Consider the following 18,863-nt stretch of genomic DNA (forward strand, 5'->3'; position numbering starts at 1 on the left):
TCACGTAGCCAGCAAATGTTTGTGATCAGATCTGTTCCTCACTCCAGTCTCAGGTTTGTATGTATTGTCATCACACAGCTTCTTCTAGGAAGGGGAAGAGAGAATTCTTAACATGTTTGTACTTTTTGTATCTGTGCTCGGTTCTCCCTTAGCTGTCAATCAAAAGGCTTTTCATCACTCCATCGAAAGCCAACAGGAAATTGTCTAGATATCTGCACTAGATAGGATGGAGGCAGGCATTATGTGTCATTATGCATCTGGAAGTACAGATTAACACTAAGTAGACCATTATGCCCAAGGTGCTATGGATGGGGCTTTCATTGGCCAATATTTTTTTCCCACTTTTTCCCCTTCATCTAGTTACTCCAGGACCCTGTGATAACTATCTCTGAATATTTGAAGATCTGACATATGGAAAAAAGGATAAAACTTGTTCTCTTGGTTTCAAAGTAAAAGAAGTAGGAGAAATGGGGTGGAAGGAAGGTGGGGAAGAGAGGTGCAGAGATGCCAACTGAAGCTTTTTTATTTTTTTATTTTTTTAATTTTTTTCTTTATTTATTTTTAGTTTTCAACATTCACTTCCATAAACTTTTGAGTTTTAAAGTTTCTCCCCCCTCCCTCCCAACCTCCCTCCCCAAGATGGCATGCAATCCAATATAGGCTCACATATAAATTCCTATTAAACATATTTTCACATTAGTCATGTTGTAAAGAAGAATTAGAACCAATAAGAGGAACCACAAGAAAGAAGAAACAAAACAGAAGAAGAAAAAAAAGCAAATAGTATGCTTTGATCTGTATTCAAACTCCATAGTTCTTTCTCTCGATATGGGTAGCATTTTCCATGATGAGACTTTTGGAGAAATCTTAGATCCTTGCTGAGAAGAGCTAAGTCTATCAAAGTTAATCATCACACAATATGGCTGTTACTGTGTACAATGTTCTCCTGGTTCTGCTCATTTCACTCAGCATCAGTCCATACAACTCTTTCCAGGTTTTTCTGAAGTCTGCTTGCTCATCATTTCTTATAGTGCAATAATATTCCATTACATTCATATACCATAACTTGTTCAGCCATTCCCCAACTGACAGACATCCCTTCAATTTCCAATTCTTGGCCACCACAAAAAGAGTTGCTATAAATATTTTCTCCTTTGTATGATCTCTGTGGGATACAGCCCTAGAAGTGCTATTGCTGGATCAAAAGGGATGCACATTTTTATAGCCCTTTGGGCATCGTTCCAAATTGCTCTCCAAAATGGTTGGATCAGTTCACAACTCGACTAACAATGTATTAAAGTTCTAATTTTGCCATATCTTCTCCAACACTTATCACTTTCCGGTTTTGTCAAGTTAGCCAACCTGATAGGTATAATGTGGGCACCTCAGAGTTGTTTTGGTTTGCATTTCTCTAATCAATAGTGATTTAGAGCATTTTTCACATGACTATAGATAGCTTTAATTTCTTCATCTGAAAACTGCCTATCCTCTGACTATTTATCAATTGGGGAACGACTTGTATTCTTATACATTTTACTTAGTTCTCTATATATTTTAGAAAATGAGGGGGCAGCTAGGTGGCACAGTGGATAGAGCACTGACCCTCAAGTCAGGGGGACCTGAGTTCAAATCTGGCCTCAGACCAAACACTTCACACTTACTAGCAGTGTGACCATGGGCAAGTCACTTAACCCCAATTGCCTAAAAAGAGAGAGTGAGAGAGAGAGAGAGAAGAGAGAGAGAGAGAGAGAGAGAGAGAGAAATGAGACCTTTATCAGAGACAATGGTTGTAAAAATTCTTTCCCAGTTTTGTGTTTCCCTCCTAATCTTGGTTGTATTGACTTTGTTTGTGCAAAAACTTTTCAATTTAATGTAATCAAAATTACCCATTTTGCATTTCATAATGTTCTCTATCTCTTGTTTGGTCACAAATTCTTCTACTCTCCATAAATCTGACAGGTAAACTATGCTTTACTCTCCCAGTTTGCTTACGGTATCAGCTGTTATATCTAAATCATGAACCCATTTTGACTTTATTCTGGTATAGGGTGTAAGATGTTGGTCTATGCCTAGTTTCTGCCATACTATTTTCCAGTTTTCCTAGCAGGTTTTGTCAAATAGTGAGTTATTATCCCAGAAACTGGAGACTTTGGGTTTATCAAACAGTAGATTACTATAGCCATTGACTACTGTGTCTTGCATATTTAACCTATTCCACTGATCCACCATTCTGTTTCTTAACCAGTACCAAGTGGTCTTGCTGATTGTTGCTTTATAATACAACTTAAGATCTGGTGTGGCTAGGCCACCTTCCCCTGCATTTCTTTTCATTAGTTCCCTTGATATTCTGGACCTTTTGTTTTTCCAAATGAATCTTGTTATTTTTTCTAGCTCTATAACATAATTTTGGTAGTTTGGTAGTTTGACTGGTATGGCACTGAATAAGTAAATTAATTTAGGTAGAATTGTAATTTTTATATATTAGCTTGGTCTACTCATGAACAACTGATGTTTTCTCCAATTATTTTGATCTGACTTTATCTGTGTGAAAAGTGTTTAGTAACTGTGTTCACATAGTTCATATAGTTTCTTTCAGCAGGTAGACTTCTAAGTATTTCATAATGTCTAAAATAACTTTAAATGGAATTTCTCTTTCTATCTCTTGCTGTTGGGCTTTGTTGGTAATATATAAAAATACAGATGATTTATGTGGGTTTATTTTATAACCTGCAACTTTGCTAAAGTTGCTTATTACTTCAAGTATTTATATAAATATATTTTCAATTATCAAATATCTGCCTTCTGGAGACCTAAAGAAAATAAACCCTGTTAGAAATATGTATTGTCAATCCAAACAAATCTCTATGCTAGCCATGTTCCAAAATGTTTTTTTTTACCTCATTCTTGCACTCTGAGTTCTTTACCTCTCTATTAGGCAGTAGGTAGCAAATTTTGTCATCAATCCTCTGGCATTGTGATTGGTCATTACACTGATGAGAGTTCCTAATTCTTTAAAGTTATTTGCCTTTGCCCATATTGCTGCTGTAGAAATTGTTCTCCTGATTCTTTTTACCTCACTGGGCAATGGACCATGTATGTCTTCCCAGACATCTTTGAAATTATCCCCTTCATCATTTCTTACATCACAATACTATTCCATCATAACTATATACCATAACTTGTTCATCCATTCCCTAATTTATGGGCATGTCCTCAGATAGATTCCTATTTTTACTATAAATTTTTTTTTTACATCTTAGAGTTCATTTTGTTTAGGACTAGCTCCTTCCTTAATCTGTCCTCCCTCTAGATTTCCTTTCTCTCTTCTGTTTCTCTGCTATTTCCCTGTTGAATGAAATTGATGTACCAGCTGTGTGCGTGCAAATTTTAACCAGTTCAGATGAGAGTAAAGTTGAGGTGTCAGCTGCTTATCCCAACCCCATTTTTTTGTACCGTAATCATGTGAAATAATTTCCCCTATGCTTCCTTTCCCTTCCTCCCCACTCTGCATATTCCTTTTCTCCTCCCTTTCTGTTCTCTTTAAGATCATCATGCCATAACAGAACCACTCTCAGGTCCTGTCTAATGAGACTCCCTTTATGATCTCTGATGATAATAGGGCTTAGAGTAGACATGTGTATCATCTCCCTATTAGAATATAAATAGTAGGTACTATATGAATGCTAGCTATTATTATTATTATTATTACTAATTATCATTGTTCATTCACATTTACTTTTCCATGTTTATCATGACTCCTGTGTTTGAACCTCAGATTTTCTGTGCAGCTGTGACATTTTAATCAGTAATGCTTGGAAGTTCTCTATTTCATTCAAGATCCATTTTTCTCCTATAGCATTATACTCAGTTTTGTTGAGTAAACTATTCTTGGCCATAAGCCTTTTGCCTTCTGGAATAACAGATTTCAAGTTCATTGCTTCTTTATGGTTGTAGCTGCTAAGTCACATGTAACCTTGACTGTGGCTCCAAGGCACATATTTTTTTTTCTTTCTGGCTACTTAAATCATCTTTTTTAACCTAGAAGCTAGATTTTAGCTATGATGTTTCTGGAGGTTTTAATTTTGGGGTTTCTTTCAGGAGGTGACCAATGGATTAGTTCTATCTGCATTTTGTCTCTGGGTCTATTAGCTCTGGACAGGTTTATTTTATGGTTTCTTGAAATAGGATGTCTAGTGTCTTTTTTAGGTCATGCATCCAAATAGTCCAATGATTCTTAATTTTTTCTCCTTGATTTTTCTTGTGTCAGTTGTTTTTGCTATGATAACATTTATTTCTTTACTTTGCATTTTCTTCCATTTTTTCAGCTTTTAAAATTTATTTTAATATTTCTTCTTGTCTCACAGACTCATTGGTTTCTACTCGGTTCATTCTAATTTTGGGGGAATATTGCGTGAGCAAGGTTTTGTACTTCTGTTAATTCCCATTCCAACTACTTCTTTCGTGACTCTCAAGTACTCTCACTTCATTTACTTTTTTTAAAAAAAAACCTTAAAAAATACTCTTGTTTCATCTCTTCCAGCAATTCTAGTTGAGTTTGTGTTCAACCTGCATTTTTCTCTGAGGCATTGCTTATAGGTGTTCTAGAATCATTCTCTTCTTCTGTATGTGTCATGAGTGTCCCAGCCACCATAATAGCTCATTATGGTAGGGTTCTTTTTTTTTTTTTGGTGCATTCTTCCAGTCTACTTCTTGGCATCAGACATGATGTTTAGTCTGGGCTCTGCCACACTTCCACATGGTCATGTCTAGTTCAGCCAAGTTGCTGCTTTCTTGGTATATTTAAGTGTTGTATTATTCTAGCATGTCAGGGACAGTCTAGGAACCTGAAAACTTTTAATGTTCCCAGGGTGGTCTGATTAAGGACAAAGTCCAATTGCTGTTAATTGAAAGTAGGTTTTGGGGAGCTGAGTAATCTGTTGGGACTTGATGTCACTAACTTCATTTTGTTTCATATTCGCCATTTTGCTATGTATTTGCCTTAGCACATACTACAGGCTGGCTTCCTTGAATGTCTCCTTCCAGCCTCTAATTGTTATAAAAAGGTTTTATTTTGCAAAGGACTTGAAAAACTTTAGGAAGTCTGTTTCTTTTCTTTGTCTGGGAGACAACGTGTGGTTCACTTTGATCTGGTATAAATAGTTATGTTAACAAGGACATATTCCTGTTTTCATAAAAAGTGACAAGCATCTTTTTGTTACAACAAATACACATTCTTTCTCTATGTGACCAGCTAGCACATCACTTGGCTTCACCTAATGAGTGGTTAGGCAAATGATAGACTGGCATAAATATCACTTATTGAATTGTAGCAGACATATCTGTCCAGCATCTCCTAGTGGAGTGTCTCACTCTGAGTAAATTAACTTCAGTTTTCCTTATGTCTGTCTTCTGTGTTGGCTTATCTGCAATGGCTAGTCAGTACCCAAAGGGGATTCATGCAACAATTTTGGTGACCATAAAGGGACTGCCAGCTCAGACCATCTCAGATCCTCATCTCCGAGAACTTTCCAGCCTGCACTGTCTATTTGGAGACTTCTGGAGGGGTGACAAAGATGTAATCCAGCACCTTGTGCTTTCAATTGAGGGATCTACAGAAACAGTTTAGATCTAGTTTTGCATATTTTTATTCTGTATTGTCTGTTTTTTTCTATCTCTTGCATCTGAATAATCCATATCCATTGGATATAAACCAATAAACTGAGGCAATCATAGAGGCAGCCTCCCTTATGCCCAGATGATCATTGGTACTGTAATTCAGAATTTGAACATGATGACTTGACGGAGGAAACTCACATTTCAGTGGAAGGACTTCCTCTATTTCTGGGTGAATACCTGATTCCCCTGGGTGAATATTAAGACTTTTCCATACCCTGTGCCCCTTTGTTTCATTTCCTACATACTTGTCTGTCTGCCATTTGAGATATTGTATTGTCCCCACTACCCTTCCTGTCTAAATTCCAAATTAAATTTAGGGAATAAGGCCCAGGTTAAAGGGGTGCACAAGTTGGTGAGGCTCAAGTCTAACCTGAGTCCTCAGTAATCAGAGGGGATCCCTATCACTCATGATCTAGAGCTGACATAAGGCTTGCTTGAGAGGTCAGTCTTCACTAATGGGATCCAGTATTTCTGCTCAGTCTGTTTCGGAACAGAGCCCTCTTAAGCCTGCTTTGGCTAACTGGAAACATCTCTGGGAAGGGCTGGTTGAAGTCCGTACTTTATCTCTATCAGTCTAAATGGACATACTTTATACTTCTTCTACTAAATGGCCCTGGCCACTATATGGTGCCTTGCATCCTGAAGCTTTACAAATTCCAAATGATAACAGAGTTTCACTCTCTAAAACAAATGAGCTATTGGCTTATTTGGACAGATCTTGAAGTGTGCAAATTTTGTTAACCAAATTGTGAAAAATTAATGAATCTTTCTCCTGAGGAAAAGAAAAAAAACACCTCCACATGAGGCTCTACCAGAGCACAAGCAATGTGTCCCTTTGCCACCTGCCCCATCTCTTATACCTTATAATGTACCTCTTGCTACTTCCCCCAAACCAGGTGTGGGGATCCTGCAGCCCCGAGACCACATATTGCCTTCTAGGTCCTTGGGAGCAGCCTTTTGACTGAGTCCAAAATTTACAGAAGAAATCCTTTTATTAAGAGGATTAGTTCTGTGAAGTTTGGATTCAGTCAAAGGACTGCATTTGAGGACCTAGAGGACCACATGTGGCCTTGAGGCCACAGGATCCCTACCCCTGCAAACCCTCTACTAGCCCTGCTTCTGAACTTCCATCCTGTCTGACTTTTGTCCCTTCTTTGGCCTTGAATCCTTCTCCTGCACTTATCCATCTTTATCCCGATCTTCTTGTCAGCCTTTTAGAGGATATTAAAGAAAAGTTCTGGAAAGATTCCTTTCCATCTGCATCAAAAACCCCCTTTCTGGGGGTACAGGCACCACTGTGATAGTATCCCGTCCCTTTAAAGAACAACACCATTGCTCTCAGATATCAACTCACACCCCTATTGGTCAGCTAGATAATTCTGCTGATTCAGAGAGACAGACAGACCTGCAGCCTCTCCTTTGAACTGGGATTCCTGCCCTATATAACACCCGATGACCAGAAGACAATGTCAAATGTGTAAAATACTTTGAGGTAGTCTACACAGAAAGATTTAGAGTTGAGAGATGTTAGAGTATTGTCTAGTGGAACTGAGGCACAGAGACGTTAAATCCAATTCAATAGCAATTTATTAAGTCCCTACTATAATGCAAGGCAAAGATAGAATGGCATAGTGGTTTAAGGGCTATCTGCAGTCAGTAAGATCTGGGTTCAAATACTGTCTCCAACTTATTCAAGCAATCACTTAAATTCACAATGGTCTTTGGCAATCCTCCAAGGACAGAAGTGACAGGGGAATTGCTGATATAAAGTTGAGGGAGTTTCCAAATTGAAGTCACGCACACGGATGAACAAAATAAATTTGTACAAAATAATACAGTGACAATTTCAGCAAATGGGAAGTAGAATTCTTCCACTCAAAATAAAAGCAAAAACAAAAGATATTTAGGAAATGAAGGCACTGATTTTAAATCTGTCTTGGCAAACAGAAGTTGTCCACTGATACTACTGGACTTCTACTTCTGAGAACTGTGATTGTATAGGAGACAGCCCATTCTAGAAAGCATGGCATAGTTCCACTTTGTAAGGAAGCAGAGATAAAGAAGATAAGAATTCTCTTTGCCTATTGGGGTGCAAGCAAGCAGTGTCACAAGGCTCAATTAATTTGCTAACTTTCATTCATTTATTCAACAAACATTTATTAAGTGCCTACTATGTGTCAGGTATTGTGCTACATGCTGGGTTGAAAGCCTACATATATATATGTATGTATGTATGTATGTATGTATGTATGCATATGTACACATTAGCTCCATGTTCAAATATTCTCTTGGATCAGTATCGACCTTTCATTTTGGGGGTTAATGTCCACTGGTTCCATCCACGAGGGTAAGAATGGAAACCAAACCGTGTCAAATTTTTGAAGAGGCGTTTCTTCTTTTCTGGTATGTGTGGGAAAAATGGAATATTTTCTTTAAAAAGATATTGTAAAATGTGAATGCCCAAGTAATACCCTGTGCCTTTTGCTCGGTATTGGGGTAGAGAATAGGCCATCCTCAGTTCTCCAGTCTGATCCATGACAAACCAAGAGATGGGGTTCCCCCCTGAGCCCAGCAGGCAAAAAGTTGGCAAGTTCTGGATGCAACGTCTGACATAATTCAGGCTCTTCTCATTGAGCCCCAGCTCCCAATGATCATTTACGAGCTTTGCATGGGATACATTCAGGTGGGCAAACTTTACCTCCAGATTTCTACTGTAAAGAAATTAAGCCCAGTTATTTGTATCTCTGTTCTCCAATTTTCTGAAATCTCCACAAAGGATGGCTAGTCTCTCCAAAATGCATTTTTATTTAATAATAGTAGCTAGCATTTGTATAGCGCTTTAAGGTTCTCAATATGCTTTGCTCATGTTATCTCTTTCAATGCTCATGAAAGCCCTGTAGATATTATTATCCCCATTTCACAGCCAAGGAAGCTGAGAAACTAAGTGACTTGCTATACAACCAGTGTCTGAGGGCAGATTTCTGACTCAAAGGCCAGCACTCTATTTCCTGAGTCACCTAGATGCCTCAAATCCAACTTAAGACTCTGGGGAGAGATGGAATTCTAGAGTGGGTCAGTAGAGTGCTGAGCCTAGAATCAGGAAGACCTCAGTTCAAACCTGCCCTCGGACACTTGCTAGTTGAATAACCTTGGGCAAATCACTTAATCTCTGTCTGTCTGTTTCATCATCTGTAAAATTGGATGAATAAGAGCATCTGCTTCTCAGTGATGTTGTGAGGATCAAATGATAGGATATTGGTAAAAGCACCTAGCACATAGCGGTGCTGAGTAAATACTTATTTCTCTCCCTTCTCCCCTTTCTAAGTCATTTGGCCAAGGCTTTGCACATAGTAAATTCTTGATAAATGTCTGTTCAGTCATTCATTCTTCATACCTGAGAGTTGATGATAGGTCAACCCATGTACCTGCACAAGAATTCCGTGTATACCACCCCTGATGGATCTTCTAGCTTTGGCTCTGAGACCTCTAATGAGGAAGAATCAACCACCTCTCCTTCCCAATAGTACTCATTGCTACATTTTAGTTTACATTTACATTATCTTTCTCAGTAACTTCCATTCATAGCTCTGACCTCTGACAGACAGCAGCCTGCAAATACTACATGTTCTCAGAGTTCCTTTCTCCTTCCTGCCTTTGATTTTTCTCTTCTTCACACTAAAAATTCCCAGGTCTTCAACCAGTGTTTGTCTGGTATCTTTTCCAGTCCTTCATCATCCTAGTCTCCCTCATTTGGACCTAGCCCAGTTTGGTAATACCTTTACCAAAATGGGGTGCCCTTCTCTTACTTCCCAGCCAAGTGGCTCAGTGGAGACCATGGTAGACTTGAAGTTGGTGATACCTGAGTGCGAATCCTGCCTCAGAGACTTACTTACTAGCTGATCCTAAGCAAGTCACTTCACCTGTATTTGCCTCAGTTTCTTCACTGAAAAATATGAATAATAATGGCACCTAATTCACAGGGCTGTTGTGAGTATTCAATGTTATAGCACATAAAGTGCCTGCAAACTTTTAAAAAATACTATATGAGTGTTGTTGCTGCTATTGCCGCTGCTGCTGCTGCTACTGTCATCTGCCTCCTCTATCACAGGCTAACTCCAAACTCCACATTTCTAAATGTGCTTTATTTTACCACTAAATGAGGCACTGGGGACCCAGGAAATGTATATGGATACTTGAGGTTTAAAGCTTTAACTCTTACCTCTCCAAAACCTTTGTATCTAGCACTGTTGTCACCAACTTGCCCTCAGTTGTCCCAAGTTGAAGAACTTCTTCTTTTACAAAGAGAACGTTGCTTAAATGTTCCACCTGAAGGAACTAGGAAGCTGCAATCTTTCTTATGCTTTTATCTAAGCTCTCCTGGCAACTGGGAAAAGAAGGAGAAAGGTATCACTGGCTCTAACTGAGCTCTGTTTATACCTCTTCAGGCCAGCTTTGTTTGTCTTTCAAGTAAGATAGTCTTGGCCCCAAGACTAGTTACCTTGAATCTGAATGATTTGCTTCCAATCGATGACCTCAGTAGATTCTAGAAACTGCTGGCATTTCTGAAGGTCCTTGGTGAAGATATGGTAAGTATTTGTATATTGATCCAATTTGTCAACCATTTCCTATTTAGAATGGAAAGGGGGATGTTTTGATTGTGCTAAGAATGATGGAATAAATGGCTTTCTCCACCTTTTCAATCCAAGAACTAGTATTCAAAGCCAAGGGATGTATATTTATAGATCACCATGTTGAAGGAGAGCTGGTATATTGAGGAAGTCCCTTCATTTCTCTGAGCCTCAGTTTCTTCATCTGTAAAATGGGATAATAATACTTCCCTATCTACAACTTAGGGCTGAAAGTGCTTTGTAACCTTAAAAACCTACAGAAACTGAGTTATTGGTTGTTGCCAAATATATGCATACACACACACATACACACACACATATACAGCATTTTGCAAATCTTAAAAAACTATATGATGGTTAGTTATTTTTAGTCATTATTATTATTGTCAGTACTATCTCCTACTATCCCTTCCAACTCTATGATCCTATGTTATTCTTCCACTTTTCCAACAGTTCCCTAGGGATCTATATGGTAGCAGAGAGATTAGAAGTGCCATCCCTGGTGCTGTCTATCTTTCTATCTGCAGCCACTGGACTCTGCATTGTCAGCTGGCCCCAACCCCTCATCTTGTTTTATTATTCCCTGTTATTCTATCTTCTACCTACCTGCTTCTTAGGCCGGGTGACAACAGTCTGATAGTCTGGCCAGAAGTCCACTAGCACTTCCAGGTTGAAGGGGTTTCCATGAATGATGTGGAAAATGGCACCATACACCTTGGGAGTGGAGGGGAAATGGAAGGAAGCAGGTGAGGCTGATGATGACCAGTGATGGAAGGCTGGGAAATGAAGTAGCTTGGGAGGTGGGAGGCTTAGTTATGGCAGGTAGCCTGATGAAAAGCAGCTGTATTTCAGGGCATACCTGCTGCCCTTGGACCTGGGAGGTAATTAAAGGGTCAGGCAGAAAAGATTCTTGGAAATCCAGGTAACTCCAAATAAATCCTGACAGACAGGTGTGGGCGAGAGGGATGAACAAGTTGTGGTTGGTTCTTGGAGAAGAGTTCGTATTGTCATCCCAAATAAAGGGTACAAACCTACATGATATTTCTTTGAAAGGAATACACACATGCGCACGTGCACACACACACACACACACACACACACACGCACATGCACATGGAATGGGTCAGAGTAGACAGAGAGCTGAGGCCTTAGAATTAGGAAGATCTGGCTTTGTGTCCTGTGGCTAACACACACTGGCTGGATGACCCTGGAAAAGTCACCCAATTTCCCAGTGCCCCAGGTAGCTATACATACTGAAAACATGACTATAACCAACTACTCTACAAAACATTTATTGTGAAAATTTTTACTCGATTTTTCTGATTGAAATAGATAAATGGTTTAGTTTTGTCATCACTGCCCTTTCTATTTCATCACTTTTCTCCCCCTAACAGCATGGCCACAGATCTTAGTTTTTCCCCTCCCTCAGAGACCCATCCACCCCCTCCCACCTCACCTTCAGGGATTCTGGGATGCTTTGGGCCAGTGATTGATACAGAGCTTGCACCATGTGGTCCTCACATACTAGATGCATCCTGCATTGTACTCAAACCTTCAGAACGAAATATTGGTTAGAATAGAAATCAGAAGACCAAGGACCCAGGACCGAGAAGATGAGAAAGAAGGAATCAGGCAGGAGAGATCCATGGGACACATGACATACAGGTGAATCCACCTGTGCCAGTTGTAATAATGAGCCACAGATGCTGAGGGTCTAAATCAGGCTCCACAAGATTCAATTTTTGAAATACACAGGGAAGGGGATAATATCCTCCAGTGATTTTAGTGTGTAAAGTGGTGGATGTAGTGTCGGGAAAACCTGAGTTCAAATCCTTCCTTAGACACTTAACTAGCTATGTGACCCTAGGTAAGTTACATAACCTTCTGTGCCTCCATTTTCTCATCTACAAAATAGGGATAATAATAGCACCTACTGTTAGAGTTGTTGTCAGGAGCAATTGAGACAGTATATGTAAAGTGCTTTGCAAACATCAAAGCACTATATTAATGATAGTTATTACTATTACTATTATTATTATTTTCCCCCTGGGAGCTCATACTTATAAGATGTGTGACTTTGAACAACTCTTTTCCCCTCTCTGAGCCTCAGATTTTTCAATTGTAACATGTGGGGATTAGATAAAATGATCTCTAAAGTTCCTTCAAGCTTTAAAGACATCAAATCCACCCCTTAACTAAAAGGAATTCCCACTATAACATAATACCCCATAAGTGGCCATCCAGTCCCTGCTCAAAGACCCCTGGTGATGGTGAACTCACTACTTTTTTTGGGGGGGGAAGAGTGAGGCAATTAGGGAGGGAGGTTAAGTGACTTGCCCAGGGTCACAAAGCTAGTAAGTAGCAAGTGTCTCAGGCTAGATTTGAACTCAGGTCCTCCTGACTCCAGGGCCAGTGTTCTATCCACTGCACCAGCTGCCCCCCAGAACTCACTACTTTAACATTTTTTTCAGAGTTGGGGTAAGAAGGGAAGGGAAGGATTTTGTTAACAGGAGCTTAGAGGAGACAGAAAGTTTGGCTTGATTGTAAGGGAGTAGTGTGAGATCAGACTAGAAAGGTAGTTTGGAGTTGGGATTGTAGAAAGCTTTGAATGCCAGAATAAAAATGTGATTTTTCTTTTCTAGGCAATAGGGATCCATTTAAGGTTGCTGGGTAGAGAAGTGATGGAATGAGAGCAATAACTTAGGAAGATTACTCAGACAATGGCATGAGAGACGGATTGGAGTAGGGGGGAGTGGTAGAAAAGTAGTTAGTAGTCAGAAAGACCAGTGCACTATCAAAATATTCTAGGTGGGAATAGATGAAAATATTTTCCATCTCTTCTCTGAAAGAAGTAGCATATAACACTGTGGGTGGAAGAAGGGAAGAGATGGAAGAGATTCTGCCGAGGTAAGATGCACAGGGCTGACTCTTCCCTCCCCAACCCCATTCCAAGCCTGGGATACCTGAGCAGATGGTAATGCCTTTTTTTAAAATTTTTTTTAATATTTTTTTTCCATATGCTTTTGAGTTGAAAATTTTTCTCCCTTTTCTCCCCCCACTCCCCAAGACACAATCTGACATAGGCTTTACATTTACATACCCATTAAACATATTTTCACATTAGTGAAGTTGTAAGGAAAAATTAAATCCAATACGAGGAACCATCAGAAAGATGAAACAAAACTCAACAGAAGGTAAAAATAAGTGATAGCGATTCGACTTCCATAGTTCTTTCTTTGGATGTGGACAGCATTTTCCATCCCGAGGCCTCTGGAGATGTCTTAGATCCTTGTAATGCTGAGAAGGGTTCAGTTTAACTTAGTCATTGCATAACGTGGCTGTATTGTGTACAAAGTCCTCTTGGTTCTGCTCACTTCACTCAGCATCAGACCATATAAGTCTTTCCAGGTTTTTCTGAAGTCAGCCTGTTCATCATTTCTTATAGCACAATAGTATTCCATTACATTCATATACCACAACTTGCTCAGCCATTCCCCAATTGATGGGCATCCTCTCAATTTCCAATTCTTTGCCACCACAAAAAGAGCTGCTATGAATATTTTTGTACATGTGGGTCCTTTTCCCATTTGTTTGATCTCTTTGGGATATAGCCCTAGAAGTGCTATTGCTGGATCAAAGGGTATGCACATTTTTGTAGCCCTTTGGGCATAGTTCCAAATTGTTCTCCAAAATGGTTGGATCATTTCACAACTCCACCAACAATGTATTAGTGTTCCAATTTTCCCACATCTTCTCCAACATTTATCATTTTCCTGTTTTGTCATGTTGGCCAATCTGATAGGTGTGATGTGGTACCTCAGAGTTGTTTTGATTTGCATTTCTCTAATCAATAATGATTTAGAGCATTTTTTCATATGACTATAGATGGCTTTAATTTCTTCATCTGAGAACTGTCTGTTCATATCCTTTGACCATTTATCAATTGGGGAATGGCTTGTGTTCTTATAAATTTGTCTTAATTCTCTATATATTTTAGAAATGAGGCCTTTATCAGAGAGACTGGTTGTAAAAATTCTTTCCCAATTTTCTACCTTCCTTCTAATCTTAGTTGCATTGGCTTTGTTTGTGCAAAAACTTTTCAATTTAATGTAATCAAAATTATCCATTTTGCTTTTCATAATGTTCTCTATCTCCTGTTTGGTCATGAATTCTTCTGTTCTCCATAGATCTGATAGGTAAACTATTCCTTGTTCTCCCAGTTTACTTATGGTATCAGCCTTTATATCTAAGTCATGAACCCATTTTGACTTTATTTTGGTATATAATGTGAGATTTGAGTCTATGCCTAGTTTCTGCCATACTCTTTTCCAGTTTTCCCAGCAGTTTTTTTCAAAGAGTGGGATCTTGTCCCAGAAGCTGGGGTCTTTGGGTTTATCAAATAATAGATTACTATAGTCATTGACTACTGTGTCTTGCATATTTAACCTATTCCACTGATCCACCTCCCTATTTCTTAGCCAGTACCAAGCAGTTTTGATGATTGCTGCTTTATAATACAATTTAAGATCTGGAATTGCTAGGCCACCTTCCCCTGCATTTCTTTTCATTAGTTCCTTTGATATTCTGGACCTTTTGTTTTTCCAAATGAATCTTGTTATTATTTTTTCTAACTCTATAAAATAATTTTTTGGTAGTTTGATTGGTATGGCACTGAATAAGTAAATTAGCTTAGGTAGGATTGTCATTTTTATTATATTAGCTCGGCCTACCCATGAGCAACTGATGTTTTTCCAATTATTTAGATCTGATTTTATTTGTGTGAAAAGTGTTTTGTAATTGTGTTCATAGAGTTCCTGGGTTTGTTTCGGGATAGACTCCTAAATATTTTATAATGTCTACAGTAAGTTTAAATGGGATTTCTCTTTCTATCTCTTGCTGTTGGGCTTTGTTGGTAATATATAGAAATGCTGATGATTTATGTGGGTTTATTTTATAGCCTGCAACTTTGCTAAAGTTGTTTATTATTTCAAGTAGTTTTTTACTTGATTCTCTAGGATTCTCTAAGTATATCATCATGTCATCTGCAAAGAGTGATAGCTTTGTTTCTTCTTTGCCTATTCTAATGCCTTCAATTTCTTTTTCTTCTCTTATTGCTAAAGCTAAGGTTTCCAGTACAATATTGAATAACAGTGGTGATAATGGACATCCTTGTTTCACCCCATCTTATTGGAAATGCTTCTAGCCTGTCCCCATTACATATAATGCTTGCTGAAGGTTTTAGATATATGCTATTTATTATTTTAAGGAAGACTCCATTTATACCTATGCTTTCTAGTGTTTTTAATAGGAATGGGTGTTGTATTTTATCAAAAGCTTTTTCTGCATCTATTGAGATGATCATGTGGTTTCTGTTGGTTTTGTTGTTGATACGCCAATGATTCTGATAGTTTTCCTAATATTGAACCAACCCTGCATTCCTGGTATAAATCCTACCTGGTCATAGTGTATTATTCTTGTGATAAGTTGCTGCAATCTACTTGCTAGTATTTTGTTTAAAATTTTTGCATCTATATTCATTAGAGAAATTGGTCTATAATTTTCTTTCTCTATTTTGACTCTTCCTGGTTTAGGTATCAACACCATATTTGTATCATAAAAAGAATTTGGTAAGACTCCTTCTTCACCTATTTTCCCAAATAGTCTATATAGTATTGGAATTAATTGTTCTTTAAATGTTTGATAGAATTCGCATGTAAATCCATCTGGCCCTGGAGATTTTTTCCTAGGGAGTTCATCAATGGCTTGTTCAATTTCTTTTTCTGAGATGGGGTTATTTAAGTATTTTACTTCCTCTTGGTTAATCTGGGCAATTTATATTTTTGTAAATATGTATCCATTTCACTAAGATTGTCAAATTTGTTGGCATATAGTTGGGCAAAATAATTCCTAATTATTGTTTTAATTTCCTCTTCCTTGGTGGTAGCTTCCCTTTTCATTCTTGATACTAGTAATTTGGTTTTCTTCTTTCTTTTTTTTAATTAAATTAACCAAAGGCTTTCTATTTTATTGTTTTTTCATAAAACCAGCTCTTAGTTTTATTTATTAGTTCAATAGTTTTCTTAATTTCAATTTTATTAATTTTTCCTTTGGTTTTCAATATTTCTAATTTGGTGTTTAGTTGAGGATTTTTAATTTGTTCTTTTTCTAGTTTTTTTAGTTGTATGCCCAATTCATTAATCTCCTCTTTTTCTATTTTATTTATGTAAGCATTTAGAGATATAAAACTTCCCCTAAGAACTGCTTTCGCTGCATCCCATAGGTTTTGGTATGTTGTCTCATTATTGTCATTCTCTTGAATGAAATTATTGATTGTTTCTATGATTTGTTGTTTGACCCAATCATTTTTTAGGATTAGATTATTGAGTTTCCAATTATTTTTTAGTCTATCTTTCCATGGCCCTTTATTACATATAATTTTTATTGCATCATGATCTGAAAAGGATGCATTTAATATTTCTGCCTTTCTGCATTGGATTGTGAGGTTTTTATTCCCTAGTACATGGTCAATTTTTGTGTATGTGCCATGTACTGACAAGAAAAAAGTATATTCCTTTCTATCCCCATTCAGTTTTCTCCAGAGGTCTATCATACCTAACTTTTCTAATGTTCTATTCACCTCCTTAACTTCTTTCTTGTTTATTTTGTGTTAGACTTATCTAGTGCGAGAGGGGAGGTTCAGGTCCCCCACTAGTATAGTTTTGCTGTCTATTTCTTCCTGTAACTCCCTGAACTTCTCCTGTAAGAATTTGGATGCTATACCATTTGCTGCCTATATATTTTGTAATGATATTACTTCATTGTCTATGGTGCCTTTTAGCAGGATTAGATCTATTTTTGCTTTTGCTTTATCTGAGATCAGAATTGCTACCCCTGCTTTTTTTACTTCAGCTGATGCATAATATATTCTGCTCCAGCCTTTTACCTTTACCCTGTATGTGTCACTCTTTTTCAAATGTGTTTCCTGTAAACAACATATTGTAGGATTATGGTTTTTAATCCATTCTGGCAATCCGTTTCCATTTTTATGGGAGAGTTCATCCATTCACATTCACAGTTATGATTACTATCTGTGTCTTTTTCTCCATCCTTTTTTCCCCTATTTATGCTTTTCTTTCTCCTTTTTCCTTTCTCCCCTTCACTAGTGTTTTGCTTTTGACCACTGCCTCCTTCAGTCCCTTCCCCTTTTATTATCCCTTTCCCTTTTCTTCCCTTTAGTCTTACTGCTGCTTCCCTCCCTTCTTCCCCCCTTTTCTTTCCCCCTCCCTTTTCTTTCCCCTTTTCCTCCTACTGCCTATAGGGCAAGTTAGATTTCTATACCTGATTATATTATGCCCTTCTTGAGCCTAATCTGATGAGAGTAAGGTTCAAACAATGCTCTTCCCCCCCTTCTTTCCCTCTGCTGTAATAGGATTTTGTGTCTTTTCCTGTGATGTAATTTACCCTTGTCTTCCTCCTCCTTTCTCAGTACCTTTTCTAAGATTAGATTGATCCACTTATTTGGATCCATTTAACCCACTTGATTAGATTTGTTTTTTATCATTACATCAAAGTCAACTAATATCCACCCTCTTTATGTATACTCCTTTACCAAGGTGTAATAACAATACAGTTCTCAAGGGTTGCAAGTCTCATATTCCCTTGTAGGGGTTTGGACAGGCCCCCCCCCCCTTATTAACAACATATTGTATCCTTCTGTCCCATTTACCTTTTTAAGTCCTTCTTGAGTCCTGTACTGGAAGATAAAATTTTTTGTTGAGCTCTGGTCTTTTTATCAGGAAAGTTTGGAAGTCTCCTATTTCATTGAATATCCACCTCCTCCCTTGAAAAATGATGCTTATTTTTGCTGGGGAATTGATCCTTGGCTGCATTCCAAGCTCCTTTGCCTTACGGAATATCGTGTTCCATGCCCTGCGGTCTTTTAATGTAGAAGCTGCAAGGTCCTATGTAATCCTGACTGTGGCTCCATGATATTTAAATTCTTTCTTTCTGGCTGCTTGCAGCACCTTCTCTTTCATCTGGTAATTTTGGAATTTTGCTATTATATTTCTTGGCATTGTCAATTTGGGATCTCTTTCAGGTGGTGATCGGTGGATTTTTTTCTATGGTTATTTTCCCTTTTGGTTCTAGGATTTCTGGGCAGTTTTCCTTTATGATTTCCTGAAAGATACTGTCCAGGCTCTTTTTTTCATCATGATTTTCAGGTAGTCCAATAATTTTTAAATTGTCTCTCCTGAGTCTATTTTCCATGTCGGTTGCTTTACTAATGAGGTATTTTACATTTTCATCGATTTTTTCATTTTTTTGTTTCTGTTTGACTGAGTCTTGCTCTCTCATAGATACATTAGTTTCCATTTGTCCAGTTCTAGTTTTTAACAGATTGTTTTCTTCTGTTAGTTTTTGTACTTCCTTCTTCAACTGGCCAATTGTGTTTTTTAGGGACTTGTTTCCTTCAGTGTACTCTTCTGTTAGTTTTTGTCCTTCCTTCTTCAATTGGCCAATTGTGTTTTTTAGGGACTTGTCTTTCTTCTAGTTCAGATG

The 18,863-nt window shown here is 38.0% G+C and overlaps 1 protein-coding gene across 1 annotated transcript; it reads right to left on the reverse strand.

The window, feature by feature from the left end:
* Nucleotides 1-7,969: 7,969 nt before the first annotated feature.
* LOC110200753 (glycine N-acyltransferase-like protein 2) lies at nucleotides 7,970-11,838 on the reverse strand. Its single transcript, XM_078148882.1, is given in 5 exon segments — nucleotides 7,970-8,384; nucleotides 9,896-10,060; nucleotides 10,168-10,301; nucleotides 10,911-11,018; nucleotides 11,761-11,838. Coding segments are annotated over 5 exon segments (900 nt in total).
* Nucleotides 11,839-18,863: the final 7,025 nt, after the last annotated feature.

Source organism: Phascolarctos cinereus, unplaced genomic scaffold (genome assembly GCF_003287225.1).
Source record: "Phascolarctos cinereus isolate Bilbo 61053 unplaced genomic scaffold, phaCin_HiC Scaffold_9;HRSCAF=440, whole genome shotgun sequence".
In the NCBI taxonomy this organism is placed as follows: domain Eukaryota; kingdom Metazoa; phylum Chordata; class Mammalia; order Diprotodontia; family Phascolarctidae; genus Phascolarctos; species Phascolarctos cinereus.